Source organism: Hydra vulgaris, chromosome 14, assembly GCF_038396675.1.
Source record: "Hydra vulgaris chromosome 14, alternate assembly HydraT2T_AEP".
NCBI lineage: Eukaryota > Metazoa > Cnidaria > Hydrozoa > Anthoathecata > Hydridae > Hydra > Hydra vulgaris.
In genome coordinates this window covers 16,898,151-16,919,059 of record NC_088933.1, presented here as the reverse complement: position 1 = coordinate 16,919,059, position 20,909 = coordinate 16,898,151, and the positions used below count along the sequence as shown (strand labels likewise).

The following is a 20,909-nucleotide window of genomic DNA, read 5'->3' as shown; positions in this document are numbered from 1 at the left end:
ATTGTTTTCTCCTTCTAGTGCAGCATTTAATAAAAGAAAAACTATTTAAAAAAAAATTGTGCTCTTTAATTCTTTTCTTTGCTTTTTTGTTCCCAACATAGAGGTTGCTAAGCAACTTTGTGTTTACTTTCAGCTTTGCTAGAAGTAAACTTTTTAAAAACATATGTAAATGATTTTTGTTCCCAACTTAGTGGTTGCTTGCAGCTTTGCTGGAAGTAAATTTTTTAAAAACATATGTATGTGATTTTTCATAATAACTATAAAAACAACGTCTTTATTAAATAACAAATAAATAAAAACATACTACCTCACATTTTTCTATTATTGAACTGCCATTGCTTATTGCTTCAACCATGGCCTAAATTAAGAACAAATAAAGAACTTTTAATTTAAAATTTGTCTAGCACTTACTTTTTCAGCTATCATCTTTAATCTTATCTCTATCTACATCTTATGTCACGAAAATCCATTACCATCTCATCTCTCAACTTAATAAAATCCATTACCATCTCATCTCTCAACTTAATAAAATCCATTACCATCTCAATCTCACAACACAATAAAATTCATTACTATCTTAATCTCACAACTCAATAAAATTCATTACTCTCTCAATCTCACAACACAATAAAATTCATTATCATCTTAATCTGACAACTCAATAAAATTTGTTACCATCTCAATCTCATAGCATAATAAAATTCATTACCATCTCAATCTCACAACTCAATAAAATTCATTACCATCTTAATCTCACAATACAATAAAGTCCATTACCATCTCACAACTTAATAAAACTCATTACCATCACAATCTTTTTTTTTTAATTTATTATTATTATTTAAACATTTTTGCTTCCAACAAGGCAACCACTAATTAAAGTTGGAAGTTACTGGAAGAGAAAAGATAAAGATTGTACAGCAACATAACGATTGACGGACAACTTAAAGGATTGCAAATTATATGAATCAGGAAAGCAAGATGAAGGAAGGGAATTCCAAAGAGCAGATGTTAGAGGAAAAAAACTAGATGAATAAGAGTTTTTGGAGCACTTAGGTCACAGAAAATGGATGAGACTTAGATGAATGACAAGTAACACGAGAATGAATTTTAGTAGATGGCACAAGAGACGCTAGCTCTTTAGCAGTGCCCATTATAGTATTTGTAGAAAAGAGAAAGAGAAGCAACATTATGAAGATGCGATAATGACTGGAGGTTGGCTGCAAGAGCAGGTCCAACTATGTTTGCAATGCGTTTTTGCACCTTGGCTAAAAGAGAAAGGACATCATTAGAAGATCTGCCCCAGATATGGCAACAGTATTCCATACAAGGCCGGATTTGAGATTTATAGAGATAGAGAATAGAATCTAAAGTAAGAAAGTGTCGAGCTCGATAAAGAGATGCAACCTTAGCAGATGCTAACTTTACAACTGATTTGATATATGGTTTCCAAAAAAGATCAGAAGTAAAAGTTAATCCTAGAAGATGAAGAGTAGATGACTCATCGAGTACACCACCATTCATAAATATAGGAAGTTCTAACTAATTGCGATAATGATTGGCTGAAAAAAATTGAGTTTTATCTGAATTAAAGTTCACCAGCCATTGTGAGCCCCATACTGTAGCAGAAGTGAGATCCTTTTCAAGCTCAAATGCCCCCTCCAAGCAATCAGAGGGTGTTGGTTTCTTATCACGACAAGAATAAATGGTAGTATCATCAGCAAACAATGCCACCTTAGATGTGAGAGTATCTGGAAGATCGTTAATGTAAATTAAAGAGTATAGGGCCAAGGATAGAACCTTGAGAGAACCCCCGATGTTACAGAATAAGAAGAAGAGTGCTGTCCATCGAGAACAACTTTTATACTACGATTGGAAAGGAAGGATTTAATAATCTTAAAGATGTTGCCAGATACACCATAAGAAGAAAGCTTATGGAGAAGACCAGCATGCCAAACTTTATCGAAAACTTTTGAAATGTCAAGAGCGATTTGTCTAACCCACGATAAAACCTATCGGTTATTACTGTTAGCAAATCAGCTGTAGAACGGGAAGATCAAATCCATATTGATGGTCAGAAAGTAAGTTATAAGATTCAAGATAAGAAATTAAGTGTTTGTTAATTAAAGATTCAAAAACCTTGCTTATGATAGGAAAAAGACAACTGGGAAAGTAGTTAGATGAATCAGATCGCTCTCCAGAATTTTTGAATATAGGGATAACAGATGCCGCTTTCCAGCAGGCTGGAAAACAAGACTCTGATAAGCATTTGTTAAATAGTTTTGAGAGTATAGACAACAGCTCCGGGGAACACTTCTGCAAGACAATAACAGGTATGTTGTCCGGGCCACAAGCTGTAGAAGAGTCTAGGCAGGAAATCACTTTAGATACAGAAGCTGGAGTAATAGGAATGTCAAGCAATGGATCAACCTGCTTGTTGGCAATATCAGGTAGAATGCAACTAGTGGAATTAAGAGACGATATTGATGCTTTTTAGCAAACAATTCAGCTTTGTCTTTAGGTGAGGTGACAAAGTCTGAACCATACAAGAGAGGTGGAATAACAGATTTGCTCTTATTATTAATACTATTAAAGATTCTCCAGAAGTCGCGAGAGCCTAATTTTTTAGATGAGATAAGAGATTTCATGATCTGAGAATGGCTGGCTTTAGCGTTAGACAAAACCTTTTTACAATGGTTTCTAGTAGTAATAAACAGATGTTTGCTTTCTGGAGAATTGTTTTGCTGATAGATATGGAAGTAACGGATTTGATTGGCAAGTGCAGCAGCTTGCCAATCACTTGTCAAGCCTCTAGACGACTTTTGTTTTTTTCTTGATGACTCCAAGTCAAGCCTCAGCTTGTCAAGCTGAGGCTTGACCTGGAGTCATCGAGAAGGAACAAAAGACTCCATGCCAGCCTGAATCCATGAAGTTATGTTAGAAGCACATTTGTCGACAGAAAGACGAAAGATTTCTACCCAAGGGCCATCACGAAGAAAATCACAGAAAGAGTACTGGTCAGCTTTAAGGTAGTTGTAAGAGGTACAATAATAGGGGAATTTAGGTGATGAAGAAGAATGGGATATTAGTTTTAGAGAGATCAAGCTGTGATCAGAAGCACCTAAGGGTGAATGTGGAGAAAATGAACACTGACTAGGATCAGAAACAAGACATAAGTCGAGTAGAGAAGGTAAATGATTCGGGTTGTATGGAAATTATTTTGTCATTAAAAAAAAATACAATGTCGTTTTTTATAAATATAATTTACATGACCGGGGCTAAAAGAAGACAATATTTGCCTTATCACTACCCCTGATTCTCACAACTCAATAAAATTTTTATGTAAAAGAGAACTTTGGAGGTTTGACCTTTAGAGGATAAACAATACTCAGATTCAAATTGATAAGAAATATAGAAATTCTTAGTATTTTCTTTTCTTTGTAAATTACTAAAAATGTTAAGTTATTTTATTTTCTAATTTGGTAAAATTTGCATTAAAAATATGAATAAAATACTTTTTCAATGACATCATCTTTATAGTGAAACTCTTAAGAACTTTGCGAAATTTTAAACAAAATAAAACTTCAATTTTGTTAAAATGTAGTAATTAAGTGGGATTATTCTTAAGTTCATTTTTAACTTATTTATGTTTGTTTGTGTTTGTTTATGTTTGTTTGGACACTTTAGCTTAGGTTTTCATTTTGTTACTAAGGGTCACTGGCATAAAAAAAAAAAACTTACTTGATTTTTTTGCAAATCATCTTCTGTTAAGTGTTCCCGTCTGAAATAAAAAGGAGAAAATTAGCGATTATAGGTTAACAAAAATATTATTTACATAATATATTTTTATTTGAATAAATCTCCATTTTAAATATCACTTATAATACCTTTTACAGGTTGTTAATGTCACCCAATGAACATTATAAACTTCACAATTCATACCTTTATCGGGTTGGTAATGTCATTCCCTAAATATTATCAACTTCACAACTCATACCTTTTACGGGTTGTTAATATCATCCCCTGGACATTATAAACTTCACAATTCATATCTCCAATAAGCTCCTTTAAATAAAAAAGTGTTTTGAAATATATTTTCCAAATATTTAAACAAAATAAATTTACATCAAGAATGAACAAGTATATATACAAGTATGATCATGTTGATTTATGCACCCTATGATCAACCTACATAATTAAAATTGAAATAATATTTATCAATAAATATGTATGATTTATAATTATTTATTATTTTCTTAAACTTATAAATAATTATACTTATAAATAATTTTAAATTTGTGATTACACCAGTGCAATGCTTTAACAAATTCAAAATAAGTTTAGTATTACCATTTTATCTTCTTTAAAAATCCACCCACTTTGGGCTGGAACAAACTCAATTGTTTTAGTCGATATTTGTGCTGAAACAATATCACTAAAAATAAAATGTCACTAAAAATATGGTAAATTAACTTTACAGTTTATACTTACTTTCAAGAAACACTTAATTCATAAAAAGATTTGCAATGTGTTTACATCTTCATTCAATCAAATCAGCCATTTATCATTACTATTATTACATGATTATCAAATACTTAAATATTAAATAATATCAATTACAATTATTATTTTTATTTTTATCAATATTATTATTACAATTATTATTATCAATATTTGTTATTACTATGCCTACATATATTACAATTTTTTTTATTATTTTTAAATGTTCACAACAAGATTTAAATGCAGTGGTCTCTTTAGGTAATGAGTTTGAACAATGCTTTTTTTGCTTAAAAAACCAACTCTCGGTTACTAATTATTATAATATAATATTATTTTTTAAATTTGTCTTAACAGGAGCAAAAGAAAATTTTAAAATCTTTTCTTAAAAGTTACCTTGACATTAAAAAATCTATTTCATCATTTAACTCGGTTTCTAAATCCTAAAAAAATACTTTATGATAAAAAAACTTAAAAATTAAATAAAATAACTAATATAACATATATAATGAGGAAATTAATAATATAATATATATAATAAGAAAATTAATAATACAATATATATGATAATATAAGATATGTAATAAAAAAATTAATAATATAATATATATTATAAGAAAATTCAAATCATTTTTTAATTAGTATTAGCAGCAATCTTAAAATTTTTAAATAAAACAAATACGTGAATAAAACATATATATGACTAAAATACAATTACTTATTATAACTACATTCATTAAAGGATGGGAAAATTAAAGGGTGGGAAAGTGAGAGGAAATGAAGTGCTATGTGTAGTAGTAATCATTTACTCCCCCACGCACCCACCAGGCCCACAGTAAAATCACAATAATAAGTACACACCTACTATAGCATCACAATATTCACAACATAAACATAAGAATAAATTTTAAAACATATTTCATACTCATGATTATCAATTTTACATACATTTCGACGCAATTTTTGATAAACTTTTTTCTTGTTATCAAGTACCATGATACTGCTCCCAGCTAAAAAATAAATGCTATTCATATATACACATAAATATATATATATATATATATACATATATATACATAAGGGGGTACTGCCGCCCAAATTTTTTTCCTAGAATAGACCCTGATATATATATATATATATATATATATATATATATATATATATATATATATATATATATATATATATATATATATATATATATATATATATATATATATGTCCATATATGTAAATAAATGTATATATATCCCTTAGAATTAAGAAAAATAAGGTCGGCAATAACTTGCTGACCTTAATTTTTTAAAGGTCGGCATCAGGTTAGCGATAAAAATTTGATACAAAAGTTTACCATAAACTATAAAAACGAGGTTGGCAATTTTTTGCTGACCTTAAACACTTCTAGGTTAGTTGTTAGGTCAGCATTGCCAAATGCCGACCCTAATTCCGAGAGCTGATATATATATATATATATACATATATATATATATACATATATATACATATATATATATATATATATATATATATATATATATATATATATATATATATATGTATATATATATATGTATATATGTATATATATATATATGTATATATATATATATATATATATATATATATATATATATATATATATATATATATATATGTGTATATATATATATATACACACACACACACACACACACACACATATATATATACATATATATATATATAGATCTATAGTTTGTTGGCTTTTGTTGAAGGAAAAAAGTGATTCTTACGCCAACACATACGTCACTTTTAATTACTTTTGACTTTCGTCCAACATTTTCGTGTTGGACGAAAGTCAAAACCATTAATTTAATTACAAATTAATTGTTATATAAAAAAACCACAAAAACGCAAATTTAATTGACCAGAATGTTTTTAAAAACATTCTGAATGTTATTAAAACATTCTGAATGTTTTTAAAACATTCTGAATGTTTTTAAAACATTCTGAATGTTTTTAAAACATTCTGAATGTTTTTAAAACATTCTGAATGTTTTTAAAACATTCTGAATGTTTTTAACAATATAAACAATGTTTTTATTTTTATTTTTTTTAATAAAATGTTTTTATTTTTATTTTTTTTACTGTAAATCATGCGCGGAGTGTTGCTACATTGACTATCTTATAGCCTGACTCGCAAGGGAGTGCTGCTACATCGACTGACAAATAGCCTGACCCGCAAGGGAGTGCTATCCATAATTAAGAACTTTGATAATGTATATCCATAATATCGTATATCCATAATTAAGAACTTTGATAATGTTATAGTGCATGTTTTTATCATAATACACATGTTTGTTAATAATCATTTATACTTTTTTCTTACATCATTCATTGTGTTGTTTTATTTTTTGTCTTTAAGCATTGGATTTTTTGTTACGACCGTCATGACAAAAAAAACATAAAAATGCTTGTAAAACTTCAAGTAAAAACTATGAAACTCAGCATATAATAATATCAATATATGCTGAATACACACACCAAATAATTTTTATTTTAACTATGCTGTTCACTTCATTAAGTCTGAAAAAGTTGTTTTGTTCAGAAGTGGTAAGAAGTAAGCGAATTTTCGGAGCACTTAGGAATAGTCATAGAAAAAGGATGAGACTTAATTGAACGATGAGTAAAACAAGGATGAATTTTATTAGGAGCCAAAAGAGATGCTAGCTCTTTAGAGCATTGCCCATTATAGTATTTATAGAAAAGAGAAAGAAAAGCAATATTACAACGATGTGACATTGGTTAAAGATTGACTGCAAGATCAGGTTCAACTATGTTAACAAGAATTTTTTGCACCTTGTCTAAAAGAGAAAGGCCCTTATTCAAAGATCTGCTCCAGATATGACAACAGTATATATACATATGTGTGTGCATGTATATATATATATATATATATATATATATATATATATATATATATATATATATATATATATATATATATATATATGTATATAGAACTCTTATATGTTGTCCGAAAGATTTTCCATATTTTGTTGACAAAAAGTAAAAATTAAAATGCAAGACCGGAATTTTTTTTTTTTATTAATTGATAGACTGCCTGCCCCAACCAAACCCTCAATCGATGTAGCAGCATTCCCTTGCGGGTCAGGCTAAAAGATAGTAGATGTAGCAGCACCCTGTTATGAGTCAGGCTACTTGTCAGTCGATGTAGCAGCACTCCCTTGCGAGTCAGGCTATAAGATTGTCAATGTAGCAACACTCCGCGCATGATTTATAGTAAAGAAATAAAAATAAAAACATTTTATTAAAAAAAAATATAATAAAAACATTGCTTATATTGTTAAAAACATTCAGAATTTTTTTAAAAACATTCTGGTCAATTAAATTTGCGTTTTTGTGGTTTTTTTAAAAAAAGATTAATTTGTAATTAATTTAATGATTTTGACTTTTAATTACTTTTGACTTTCGTCCAACATTTGCGTGTTGGACGAAAGTCAAAAGTAATTAAAAGTGACGTATGTGTTGGCATAAGAATCATTTTTTCCTTCCACGCTTCCCAAATGCAACAAACTATAGAAATATATATATATATATATATATATATTCATGCATATATATACATACATATATATATATATATATATATATATATATATATATATATATATATATATATATATATATATATATATATATATATATATATATATATATATATATATATATACACACACAGTTAATTCCTGGTGTGTCCAATTGATTACTAATAAAACTCTCTGTTTAAGTTGAACCTCAGATAACTCGAACTTCGTTAAGTCAAACCATTTTATTGTCCCCTTTCAGCAAATTTCTTTGAATAACTCAAATTTTTGTATGAGAATTAAATATATTAACATTTAAAAAAAAAAGAAGCCAACCCTTATAAAACATAAATAAATGTAACCTATAATGTTTTTTTTGTTGTATTTAGATCTGAATAGAATAGATCGTTATCTGACATAAAATAATGCTATAATAAAACTGTTAAAAGGTAAAACATGATTTGTTTTCTTTAAATTAGAAAGAAATTTATTAAACTATAAAACTGTTTAAAAAACAATTATTTTATAGTTTATTTTTTTAATGAATTTCAAAATAGAAGATACTAGCTACTTTTAAACGCAATTTTATTACCAAGTAAGGAGCCACTTAACTTGTGTTTCTTAAATTATTATAATGTTTTCTTTTGACTGTACTGCGTGAATACAAATCCATAACTTGTTTCATTGAAACATTAGTATAATGGTGTAAAATTTAATGTATATAATTCACCATTGAATAAGGAAAAATGGCCATAACTCAAATTAATATTTCATATCAGCCAAAGTTCGTATTAACTGTGTGTGTGTTTATTTATTTATATATATATATATATATATATATATATATATATATATATATATATATATATATATATATATATATATATATATATATATATACATAGAATGTATACTTACATAATTTTATATATATACATAGAATACACTAACATAATTTATTTATATATATATATATATATATATATATATATATATATATATATATATATATATATATATATATATATATATATATATATATATATATATATATATATAGTAAAGGCATTAAATATACAGTTTGTGGTAAAAAACAGTAATTGTCTTTAATATTTAAACTAACAAAATTAAGGTTAGATTACAACAAAACTAATTAATTTAATTGAAAAAACTAATTAAGTTCAATGCTTTTTTTAAAAACCACATAAATGCAAACTAAAAGGCTAAACTGTTTTTAAAAACATTCTGAATGTTTTATTTTGATTTTTTAACTGTAAAACATGTGTGAAGTGTTGCTACATCAATACCGACTGAGGGTTTGGTTGGGGCAGGCAGACTAACAAATAATAAAAAAAAAACGTAAAAAAAACAAACAACCGAAAACTGACCTGACAATAGTAAAATTAAAAACGACCAAACAAGAGTGTGTGTGTGTGTGTGTGTATATATATATATATATATATATATATATATATATACACACATATATATATTGTATTTTGTATAAATTTTCTCCTACAAGTTGAGCACTCTTCTTAAGTCGTCAAAAAAATGGAAAAAATAAACTTGAAATATTCAATCAAAAACATACCAATTCCATCTGAAAAAGGATATAAATTAAAACTGCTAAACAAAACAGAAATGCTCGTAAAGAAAATGAGATGGAAGGCGTTCTTTTTCATAAATAACTACTCAAGAAATGATTTAAATTACACAGACTATGGAATCAAAACATCAAAATGTCCACCACAAATAAATGAAATGCGTTCTTTCGAAAAAGACCTTTTAAACTTAATGAAATCAATAAAATTTTGCAACATAAACTACAGGTTTCAAAATAATATGCAAAAAGATTTAAAATTCATATGTACATCGCATAAAACATTAATAAAGGCAGACAAAACATCTAATTTGTATAAATTATCTAAAGATGAATACAACAAACTGTTAACAAACGCAATTACTTCTACCTACAAAAAATCGATGCCAGAATTAAAATAAACAAGGAAGGAAAAAACCTTTTAATCCACCATGAAGCGTGTAACAATATTGAGATAAACGGATTGTCCGGCTGTTTTTTCACTTTAAAAGACCATAAGGATAATTTTATTAACAACCCTTCAGTTCGCCTTTTGAATCCTTCGAAAAACGAGGTAGGAAGAATTAGTAAAGTTATTTTATCTAAAATTATTCACGAATTAAAAAATAAACTACGGTTGAATCAATGGCAAAGCATCCAATTTGTTATAGATTGGTTTAAAAAAATCAAAAATAAACACCTTTGCAAATTTCTAATTTTTGATATAAATGATTTTTACCCATCTATTAGTGAAAACACTCTTACCAATGCAATCAATTTCGCTGAACAACATGTTATTATAAATGACGATGATAAAAAATTAATATATAATGCAAGAAAATCTTTAATTTTAAAAAACGATGAAGCTTGGATAAAGAAAAGAGGCAGATTATTTGATGTCACAATGGGAGCATTTGATGGAGCTGAAGTGTGAGAACTAGTTGGTATTTATATATATATATATATATATATATATATATATATATATATATATATATATATATATATATATATATATATATATTTTTTCAGCTCTCTCAACATTACAATAAAAATAATTTTGGCTTGTATCATGATGACGGACTTGCTATTTTTGAAAACAGAAGCGGCCAACAAATGGAAAAAATCAAAAAGCATTTTACACATATTTTTAAAAGTAACAATCTACTTATCTCCATCCAATGTAATATTAAAATTGTCAATTATCTTGATCTAACATTGAACCTGATTGACAGTTCTTATCAACTATATTAAAGTTAGCTATAGTTGCATGCCTAATGTCAAGTCTTTAATAAATGCAAATAACAATAAAATTTTAAAAAGCGATAAAAATAATACATCAAAAAAATGCAACTGCATAGACAAAAAAATTTGTCCGTTAATTAACCAATGCCTTTCTAACAATATCGTATACCAAGCCACTGTAAATTCTGGAGATCCTCGATTCAAAGATAAAGTTTATTTCGGTATAAGTGAAACCACATTTAAATTAAGATATGGCAACCATCTTAAATTTTTCAATGTACTCAAATATAAAAATGGCACTGAACTTTCCAAAGAAATATGGAAGCTAAAATCGAAAAATATAAAACCTGTTGTTACATGGAAAATAATAGCACGATGTAAGCCCTACAATCAAGCATCTAAAGTTTGCAACCTTTTTCTCTGCAAGAAATTTCATATATTGTCATATAAAGGAGAAAACTTACTAAATAAAAGATATGAAATAGTATCAAAGGGCCGGCATTCAAAGAAATTTTTACTATCCTAATTCGACACCGGGGACAAAAGCCTTTAACATCTTTTTGTTTTTGTAACATCTGAACTTGTTCCACCGTAATTTTAATTTGTGATTTTTAAACGGTTTTTAAGTGACAAAATACACAATGGCTGATGATTGCCGATAGGCATGAAACTTAGAGTTCCATCAAAAGTTGTTTTTATTCATTTTATATAAATAAATAAATAAATATACATATATATATATATATATATATATATATATATATATATATATATATATATATATATATATATATATATATATATATATATATACATGTATATATACATGTATATATACATGTATATATAGATGTATATTAAGGCGGGTCATACTTTTTTTTTTTTGTGGCTATAGCATAAAAAGTTGTTCTATTGGTCCAAAATCTAGGGACCATAAGATTTTTTAAATTTTAAGCTCAGTAAGTACTTGCAACTTGTAGTTGAAAATGTGGAAATAATGTGAAAACGTATATCAATTTTAAAAAGGCATATTCTTATTAGTGTTCACTGCGTTTAGTTTATATTACATTCGCTGGTACATGAAATGAGATTAGATAAGTCTAAGTAACCATAAATTAATCATACATTACCTTAACTCAACCAAAAGTAATCCTAGCATATCGTAAATTTACCCTCATCAAACCCTGTATTACGGTAATATATGTGTTTAACATGTTGTTTATAATCAATCTTTTCTAATTGTTATATGATATTGTTTGGACAAGTTGGTTTCCATTGTATTGAGTATTAATAAATGGGGTCCGTCAGCACAAGACTTGGGACTAAACACTCAGTTCTGGGGCAGCCTGCAGTTATAAAAAAAAATCAACTTCCTAGATCTAGTGATGTTTACAGACTGTATGAATACTACCTAAAGCACAATAAATATGATTGTATGCAGAAGAGAGTGACAGCTGTAGCACATGAAGTTGTAAGTATCTACAACACTGCGAGTATCCCAGTAATTGACACAAAGAGTGTAGTCAATCGTATAAAGAAATTGATTGATAAAGTTAAGGGTCTTGCTAAATATCCCAGTTCTAAGAAGACATCCATCAACTACCAAGACTGTTTGAAATCATTACAAACTGTATTTGATATATGTACTTGTAAATGTGTTGACAGCGGTATACAAGAGAAATAACAATGTATTTCTCCACTGTCGCATAAAATACCTCCAACAGAATGGTCTTTCTGGTTGGACCAAAAAACTGAAAGGAAAATGTATATAGGTGCTATAGATATAAAAGCTACAGGTATGTTGCAGAAGAAAGAAATGAGAGCAGTCAAACGTTTAAAATTTGAGCGCAATCAGAAAATAAAATATGAGACAAAAATAAATTATATCTACAACAACATGAGTGATGATGCTGATGATGATGGTGGTGAGGACGTAGAACTTCAACTAAACATGGGTGATGAAGTTCTTGATTATGAAATTTCCAGTGGTGAATCTGATGATGGTGTTGCAGCACCCAGAAACATGAAACAATATCCGGAGTTGTGCAAAGCTTTGGACAGATGCAAGATTAGTAACAGAGAAGCTTGTCTTGTAGTGAATGCAGTGCTAAAAGATATGAAGCTATTGTCGGCAGAAACTGCAATAGATCCTGCAAAACTTAGACGTCAGAGAGGTCTTTGGCGGCAGAAACAAGTTTCTAAGCATGCTGCCGAGATGCAAGAACTAATTTGTATTGGATTTGATGGGAAGAAAGACTTAACTTTTGTTGAGAAGTCTGGTATTAGTAGAAGCATAAAGGAAGAACATTATGTTATTGTATCATTTCCAAACAATAACTACATTGATCATGTAATGCCAGAAACAGGTAAAGCAGTTGACGTTGCAAATGAGATATTATCGATAATTGCAAATACAAATTCAGCAAGTACGCTACTAGCAGTTGTTTGTGACGGTACAGTAACCAATACAGGCAAACGAAATGGTGTGATTCGAAAATTAGAGAAAGGCGTTGCAAGACCACTGCAATGGCTTGTTTGCCTGTTGCATGCTAATGAATTACCATTTCGGAAATACATTTCTGCTATTGATGGAGGATGTACAAGAGGTCCTAGTAGTTCCAGTGGTGTAATTATGAGTGCGCTAGACTTTGACCCCAAGGATTTACCAATTTCAAAGTTTAAAGCTATGTTAGGAAAAGTGGTTGAGATTAATGATGAGGTTAAGAACAGTCTAAGTACAGATCAAATATATCTTCTTAGAGCATGCTTAGCAGTGCAGCAAGGTTATACAAATAGTGATGAAATTAGGTCTTTACAGAACGCAATGCCAGGAAATTTAAACCATGCTAGGTGGCTGACAAAAGCCAACAGAATTTTGAGATTGTATATGTCAAAAGAAGTCTGTTCCCCATCACTATACAAAATTGTACGCTTTATAGTAAATGTTTACGCTCCTTCATGGTTCAATATCAAGAGTCATCCTTCTTGCGCTGATGGTGCAAAGAACTTTTTTTACTTGCTGAAGCAGTGTCATAAGCTTGGAGCAGAAGATTGGAAAATATTAGAGCCTGTGTTGCAGAACAACAACTACTTTGCCCACTCCGAAAACATTCTTCTTTCTGGTGTTTGTGACAATGATGATTCTGTGCGACATTTCTGTTCTGAAAAAATAATTAATTTGAGAAGTACTTCGTGTAGTTCTTCTGTGCGTGTTTTTGATAAGTCAAGTATCAAGCTAAACGCCAATGCTTTGACTTACGTTGATATGATTGACTGGACTACAGCTAACCTCACACCACCACCGTTGCTAGCAGCTATTGAAAGTGAAAAACTTCAACACTGTCAGTTTGATTTCATTTTTGGTATACCCTGTCACTCTCAGGCAGTTGAGCGTGCTATCCAAGATATCTCTGCAGCAAGCTCAACCGTTTTTGGGCATGAATCACGACATGGAATGATTTTACAGTGTACTGCATTAAGAACAGAACTACCTAGTGTTAGCTGTAAATCAGACTTTTTGTAAATTACGTTTGATTATATTGTTTCATTGAACTAATAATATCTAGAACTTCACCATTTAAGTGAATTTTATGTTTCGACGTCGATAACACCCCCTTATCGTTGACAGGGCCGCAATTAAGGGGGTGCATCTTTTTTTTTAACTTTTTTTTATAGTAAGCAAAAAATGCTTATAAAACCCCCAAAAAAATACTTTTTTGCGCTAGCCATGGATATGGCCTCTGTATCATATTAAGTGCTTGATGAATTTCTTATATTTTTAGCTATAAGCCATTAAAGGGTAAATCTTTGCGGTAAAGTTGCAAGTACAAGACACCTGTTGTTTTAAATGTTTTTGGCCTTTTTACAATAAGTAGCACCTAGAGCAACTTTTTAGACCATAGCCAGGTTAGCAACTCTAAAAAAAAAAAAGTATGACCCGCCCTAATGTATATATATATATATATATATACACACACATATATATGTGTGTATGTATATATATATATATATATATATATATATATATATATATATATATATACACACACATATATGTGTGTGTATATAAAATCATGCTATAATAAAACTATATAGTGTGTATATGAAATAATGCTATAATAAAAGGTAAATCATGATAAAACTGTTTAAAACACACACACACCACACACACACACACACACACACACACACACACACACACACACACACACACACACACACACAAACACACACACACACACACACACATATATATATATTGTTTTTTTTTTTTTTTTTTAAACATCTTCGCTTCCAACAAGGCTGCAAGCAGCCACTAATTAAAGTTGGAAGTTACTGTAAGAGAAAAGATGAAGATTGTAGAGCAAGATAACGATTGACGGACGATTTAAAAGATTGCAAATTATATGAATCAGGAAAGCAAGATGAAGGAAGCGAATTCCAAAGAGCTGATGTTCGAGGAAAAAAAATAGGCAAATAAGCGTTTTTGGAGCACTTAGGAACAGTCACAGAAAAAGGATGACACTTAATTGAATGACGAGTAACACGAGAATGAATTTTAGTAGATGGCACAAGAGACGCTAGCTCTTTAGAGCAGTGCCCATTATAGTATTTGTAGAAAAGAGAAAGAGAAGCAACATTACCACGATGAGATAATGGTTGAAGGTTGGCTGCAAGAGAAGGTCCAACAATGTTTACAATGCGTTTTTGCACCTTGTCTAAAAGAGAAAGGGCATCATTAGAAGATCCGCCCCAGATATGGCAACAGTATTCCATACAAGGCCAGATTTGTGATTTATAGAGATAGAGAATAGTATCCAGAGTAAGAAAGTGGCGAGCTCGATAAAGAGATGCAACCTTAGCAGATGCTAATTTTGCAACCGATTTGATATATGGTTTCCAAGAAAGATTGGAAGTAAGAGTTAATCCTAGAAGATGAAGAGTAGGTGACTCATCAAGTACATCACGTTCATAAATATAGGAAGATCTAAATTATTGCGATAACGATTGGCTGAAAAAAAATATATATATATAAATATATATATATGTATATATATTTTTGACTACCTTAATTAAGATACCACATAATTTATTAAAAAGATATTCACCTGATTCGCTAAAAAGAAATGAAATATCTCCGCGATGCCATTTCATATCTGTAAATTCTATTAATGTAGTGTCCATCCTTAAAAAAAATTGTTATTTATTTAAAAATATAGTCAGTGCTGTTTCAAAAATTTTGAGCAAAGGATTATCATATTACAACAGTTTATTATTAGGGATGGCTCCATTACTAACTTTTTTTTACTTACACGAGTTAATTTTTTATCAAAAAGTAAATTACATAAGTAATTTTAAACATTTATCTAAATTTACATTTCTATATAAGTAATTAATTTTTTTGAAACGACTTTTACTTTATAATGTAAGTTTTTTTACTTTCAAAAGTAAGTTATGTAAAAGAAGATTACGTTAAAAATTAATTTACTTTTACATGTAAAAGTCACATGAAAAAGCTATTTACTTTTACATTTAAAAATTAATTACATTTGAAAATTACATTACATAATATAAAAGTTCCTCAAATTGTAATTTACATTTACCTATAAAAGTAACTAATTAAAAAAAAAATTACTTGCATATGAAAAAAAATTACATAAAAATAATATGCACCAAATGTAAATTAAATTTACTAATAAAATAATATTTTTTAAGTAGGGATTTTTTATTTTAAAAGTAATAACAAATCTTTATTAAAGATAAATTATATAAAATAAAACTTAAATTACATAAGGTTACATTTTAAATAATTTAAAAGTATTTTATATAAAATAAATTACTTTTAAATTATATAAAATTATAGTAAATTAAAAGTAATTTATATAAAATAAATAAAATTTACTTATATTCAACAATAACTTTGACAGGATCTTGTACTGCAAAAAGTAAAGTCTAGAATTCAGACAAAGCTAAAACATGGCAGTGAGAAGGCGTATATACCCAAGGAAGACTTAGAAAGGGTAGACTATTTGAAAGACATAATTGACATAATAGTTGTTTTTTTAAATACTTTTGCGTAAAAGTATTTTTTACTAAAACCAAGGAGGAAAAGTTTAAACCAGTCCTGGATTATTGGGACTACAACCCCATGTACCACAGATTTAGAAGCTCCGAAATTTTTAAGAGGATACTTTATTCTTGTAAGGTTTGTTTGTGAAATAGAGATTACTTACAAGAAACAACTTTCGATCTTATCAAAACGAAAGTTATTTCTTGAAATGACTAACTGGAATATTTGTTGTCTGGAATAGACTAATTGAAATTAGTCTATTCTGGAATAGACTAATTGAAATTAGTCTATTAGACTATTAGTCCAGATATTAATAGCTATTAATAAATAAACAAACAAAAAATTAATTTCCATTTCTGTCAGAGCAGTTGCTATAACCAGCGCCATCCTGAACAGGAAATGTAGGAGGTATCCCCTCCCATCAAGCTGTTATATATGCATTTGAGTTAGCACATTTGTACATTTAGCATTGCAGTTGGCAAGTTTTGAAGTATAGTTGGAAAAATTTCGAACAACATGAACCTTATTTTTTGTGTGTGTGTCTCTAGTTGGCAAAAAACACATGACACCCCCACCCCCAATGAGAGACCTCTTCGGGACGGCCCTGACAACGACCACGCTGAATAAGAGAAGTGAAAACTACATCATAACTACAAATTACTTTTACATTTTTTTTAAATTAAAAAAGTAAAAGTAATTTGTAGTTATGATGTAGTTTTATTTTACTTTTTAAAGTAAGTTTTATGCTTTATAAATTTTTTTTTATTTTTTTATTTCATTTTTATTTTTTTGTTATTCACCTCCTCAAGGCCAAAAAGGCCACTACAGATGAGGAGGCTCTATAACTCCAAAACACGAACCTTGACAAACAAGGCTGCTGCGCGGAGAAACAAGTTGAGCGCGGTACTACCAGGGATGTGGTGGGGATCGAACTCGGAACCTCTCGCTTATAAAGCGAGCGCTTTACCACTACCGCATTTATGGAAGTTTACTTCATAAATGATTTTTTTTTACATATAAAAAGTAAATTACATTTCGATGTAAATTTTTTACATAAATATAACCAAAATTACTTTTCAAAGTAAATTACTTTACACGACTTACCATTAAAAGTAAGTTACATTTACAAGTAAAAGTAAAAATGCAAATAAATTTTACTTGTAAAAGTAAACTGTTACTTTTTAAAGTAGCAGTTTAAAAAACTTAAGTAATTAAGTTTTACATGTTATATAATTTATGTGAAAAAAAAACAAATTACTTTTAAATGTAAATAAATTATATAGTTTTATATAAGTTATGTAAAGTAATTTATGCTTAAATGTAATTCGTATTTTTACATCAAAATAAGTAGTTATAAAAAACTAAAACATGATTTTAATTTGTTTTGACCATTGAATTAACTTTTTTTTATTGCTGAAAAAGTTTATTCATTATTCAATTATTTAATTAAGTTATGAAAACCATTAGCTAAAAATTTAAAAACTTACCTAATGTTAGAACCTTTTTTTGAGATATTACAAGTGTCTGATGGAAGAAATCGAGATATTAAAGGAACTAAACAAAAGTAATTTTATATTTAAATACAAATATATATATTACCAGATGACTAGATGACCAAATTTTGTGAAGAACAACTAAAAATATTCTTTTAATGCAATTGAGTCGCCCAAAAGGGTGACTATTGATTTTTAACGCCAGTTATGGTTTTTGTTTTTTTTTTATTTAAAAATTCTATAAAAAGAGAAGTAACATTAATAAGTAATATTAATAAAACTTTTTGTTTTCTGCAAAACTTAAAAAACAAATTTTGTTTCAGTTTGTATTTTGAATTTTTTATTATTAATTAGAACATAAGAAAATTGTATGAGCATTTAAACTTATTTAATAAAATACTTCCTAAATATAAACTAAAAAGTTTTATTGTTCTAAAAAAAATTTTATTTTTATTTTATTGCAAATTATATTTAAGGATTTAGAGATAAAGTAATGAAACTAGATTTGCCAAAAAAAAATTCTTTGGCCTTGTTAAGAAGCGTTATGCAGCTCGTTTTTTTTGTAAATGTCGAAAGTGTTCAGCTTAAACGAAAACTTTTTTGTAAAATATTAAGGTCAAAAGCATTCAGTTATGCAAAAAAAAATTTTTTGAAATATTTAAATCATCTTTTAACATTGTTTATAAAGAAGTCGCAAAAGCAATTTAATAAAAAAGATTTTTTTTAAGACACAAATTGTTTGATAAAGATATTTTTAAATTTTAATAGACTTTAAATTAGACATGATTTTAAAAATTTTAATTTATTTTGAAGGAATGTAAAATAGTAAAATGTTGATTGTAGAACTTAGTTTCAAATGAATGTAAAATAACTTTGCAATTTTAATTAAAGTTTTTTTTTAATCATCTACTAACTAATTCATTACGTAAAATATAAGTCTCTTCATCATATATTATCATAGATTATCATATATTATCATAGATTATCATAAGTGAAAGAAAAATTAAAACTTTTCTTTTCATTATAAAAAGGAAGAATTGCTTTTGTTTAAGAGAATTCTTTTCACAAATGTATTTTTTATTTCTCATTAATTAAATAAAGTGTAAAGTAATGTGTTAAGTTCCTTTGACCTTAAATTATTATAGATTATTATAAATTATTATAGATTATTATAAATTATTATAGATAAAATAAAACTTATATAAAACTTATTATTATAAGGAAAAAATACTGCTTTATTTTTATTTTATTACAAATTTTATTTAAAGATTTAAAGATAAAGTAATGGAACTAAATTTGCCACAAAAAAAATTTGCTTCCTTCGTAAATGTCAAAAGCGTTCAGTAAAGCAAAAAATTTTTTGTAAAATATATATGTCGAAAGCATTAGTATATATGTCGAAAGCATTAGCAAAACTTTAATATTTAAATTATCTCTTAACATTTTTACGTGACGTTTATTCAGAATTTCAAATGAATGTAAAATTTTTGTAAAAGTTTTTTCTAACAGTCTGCTAACTAACTCAGTACATTAAATTCATTATGTCTCTCTATCATAGATTATCATAGATTATTAAAAGGAAAAAATTAAAAACTTTTTTTTATTATAAAAAGGGAGAAGTGCTTTTGTTTAAAAGAATTCTTTTCTTAAATGTATTTTTTGTTTCTTATTAATTCAATATCGTTTAAAGTTCTTTTGACTTATTTTGTTTAAGAACATAAATTATGTTTACAAATATCTTATTGGTAACTGATAAAATCTATTTATAAATTGTTTATAATCTTTATTAAAAATACTTTATTAAAATAAATAAATATATTGTGATAAACAAACAAAAAATTATGTTAAGTATAAGATTGTGTTAAGAAATAAATAAGAAAAATAATCTTTTTCAAATACCGAATTTAGATTCAATTTATAATTTTTGTTAAATTAGTTTAAATAAGTTTTAACTATGTTTAATTACAATGACATACTTTAAAATACCTTCAAAATATCAAAAGTTTTTAAGCTCCTGTTACAAATAAGATCTTAATAATTACAACAAATTAAAAGCAACGGGTTTTAAAGTATTTGTAAATCTTGTGCCATCTACTAAAATTTATTCTTGTGTTACTCATCATTCAATTAAGTCTCATCCTTTTTCTGTGACTATTCTTAAGTGCTCCAAAAACTCTTATTCATCTAGTTTTTTTCCTTGAACATCAGTTCTTTGGAATTGCTTTCCTGATTCATATAATTTGCAATCATTTAAGTCGTCTGTCAATCATTACCTTGCTCTACAATCTTCATCTTTTCTCTTCCAGTAACTTCCAACTTAAATTAGTGGTTGCTTGCAGCCTTGTTGTAAGCAAAGATGTTAAAAAAAAAAGTTGTTTTTTGTATTTGTCAATAATTAGTTCATGTAAAAAAGAGCACACATTTTTTAGAAAAGT

The 20,909-nt window shown here is 27.7% G+C and overlaps 1 protein-coding gene across 1 annotated transcript in view; it reads right to left on the bottom strand.

The window, feature by feature from the left end:
- Positions 1 to 20,909, bottom strand: part of LOC101236625 (ankyrin repeat domain-containing protein 13C-A) — a 74,685-nt gene that overhangs the window by 23,405 nt on the left and 30,371 nt on the right. The window contains exons 6-13 of the mRNA XM_065818465.1: positions 18,469 to 18,535; positions 16,020 to 16,096; positions 5,449 to 5,510; positions 4,897 to 4,943; positions 4,351 to 4,435; positions 3,998 to 4,065; positions 3,742 to 3,781; positions 308 to 358 (exon numbers count right to left, since the gene is read on the bottom strand). Coding sequence (XP_065674537.1) covers positions 308 to 358; positions 3,742 to 3,781; positions 3,998 to 4,065; positions 4,351 to 4,435; positions 4,897 to 4,943; positions 5,449 to 5,510; positions 16,020 to 16,096; positions 18,469 to 18,535 — 497 coding nt within the window. The remainder of the gene's footprint in view (positions 1 to 307; positions 359 to 3,741; positions 3,782 to 3,997; positions 4,066 to 4,350; positions 4,436 to 4,896; positions 4,944 to 5,448; positions 5,511 to 16,019; positions 16,097 to 18,468; positions 18,536 to 20,909) is intronic.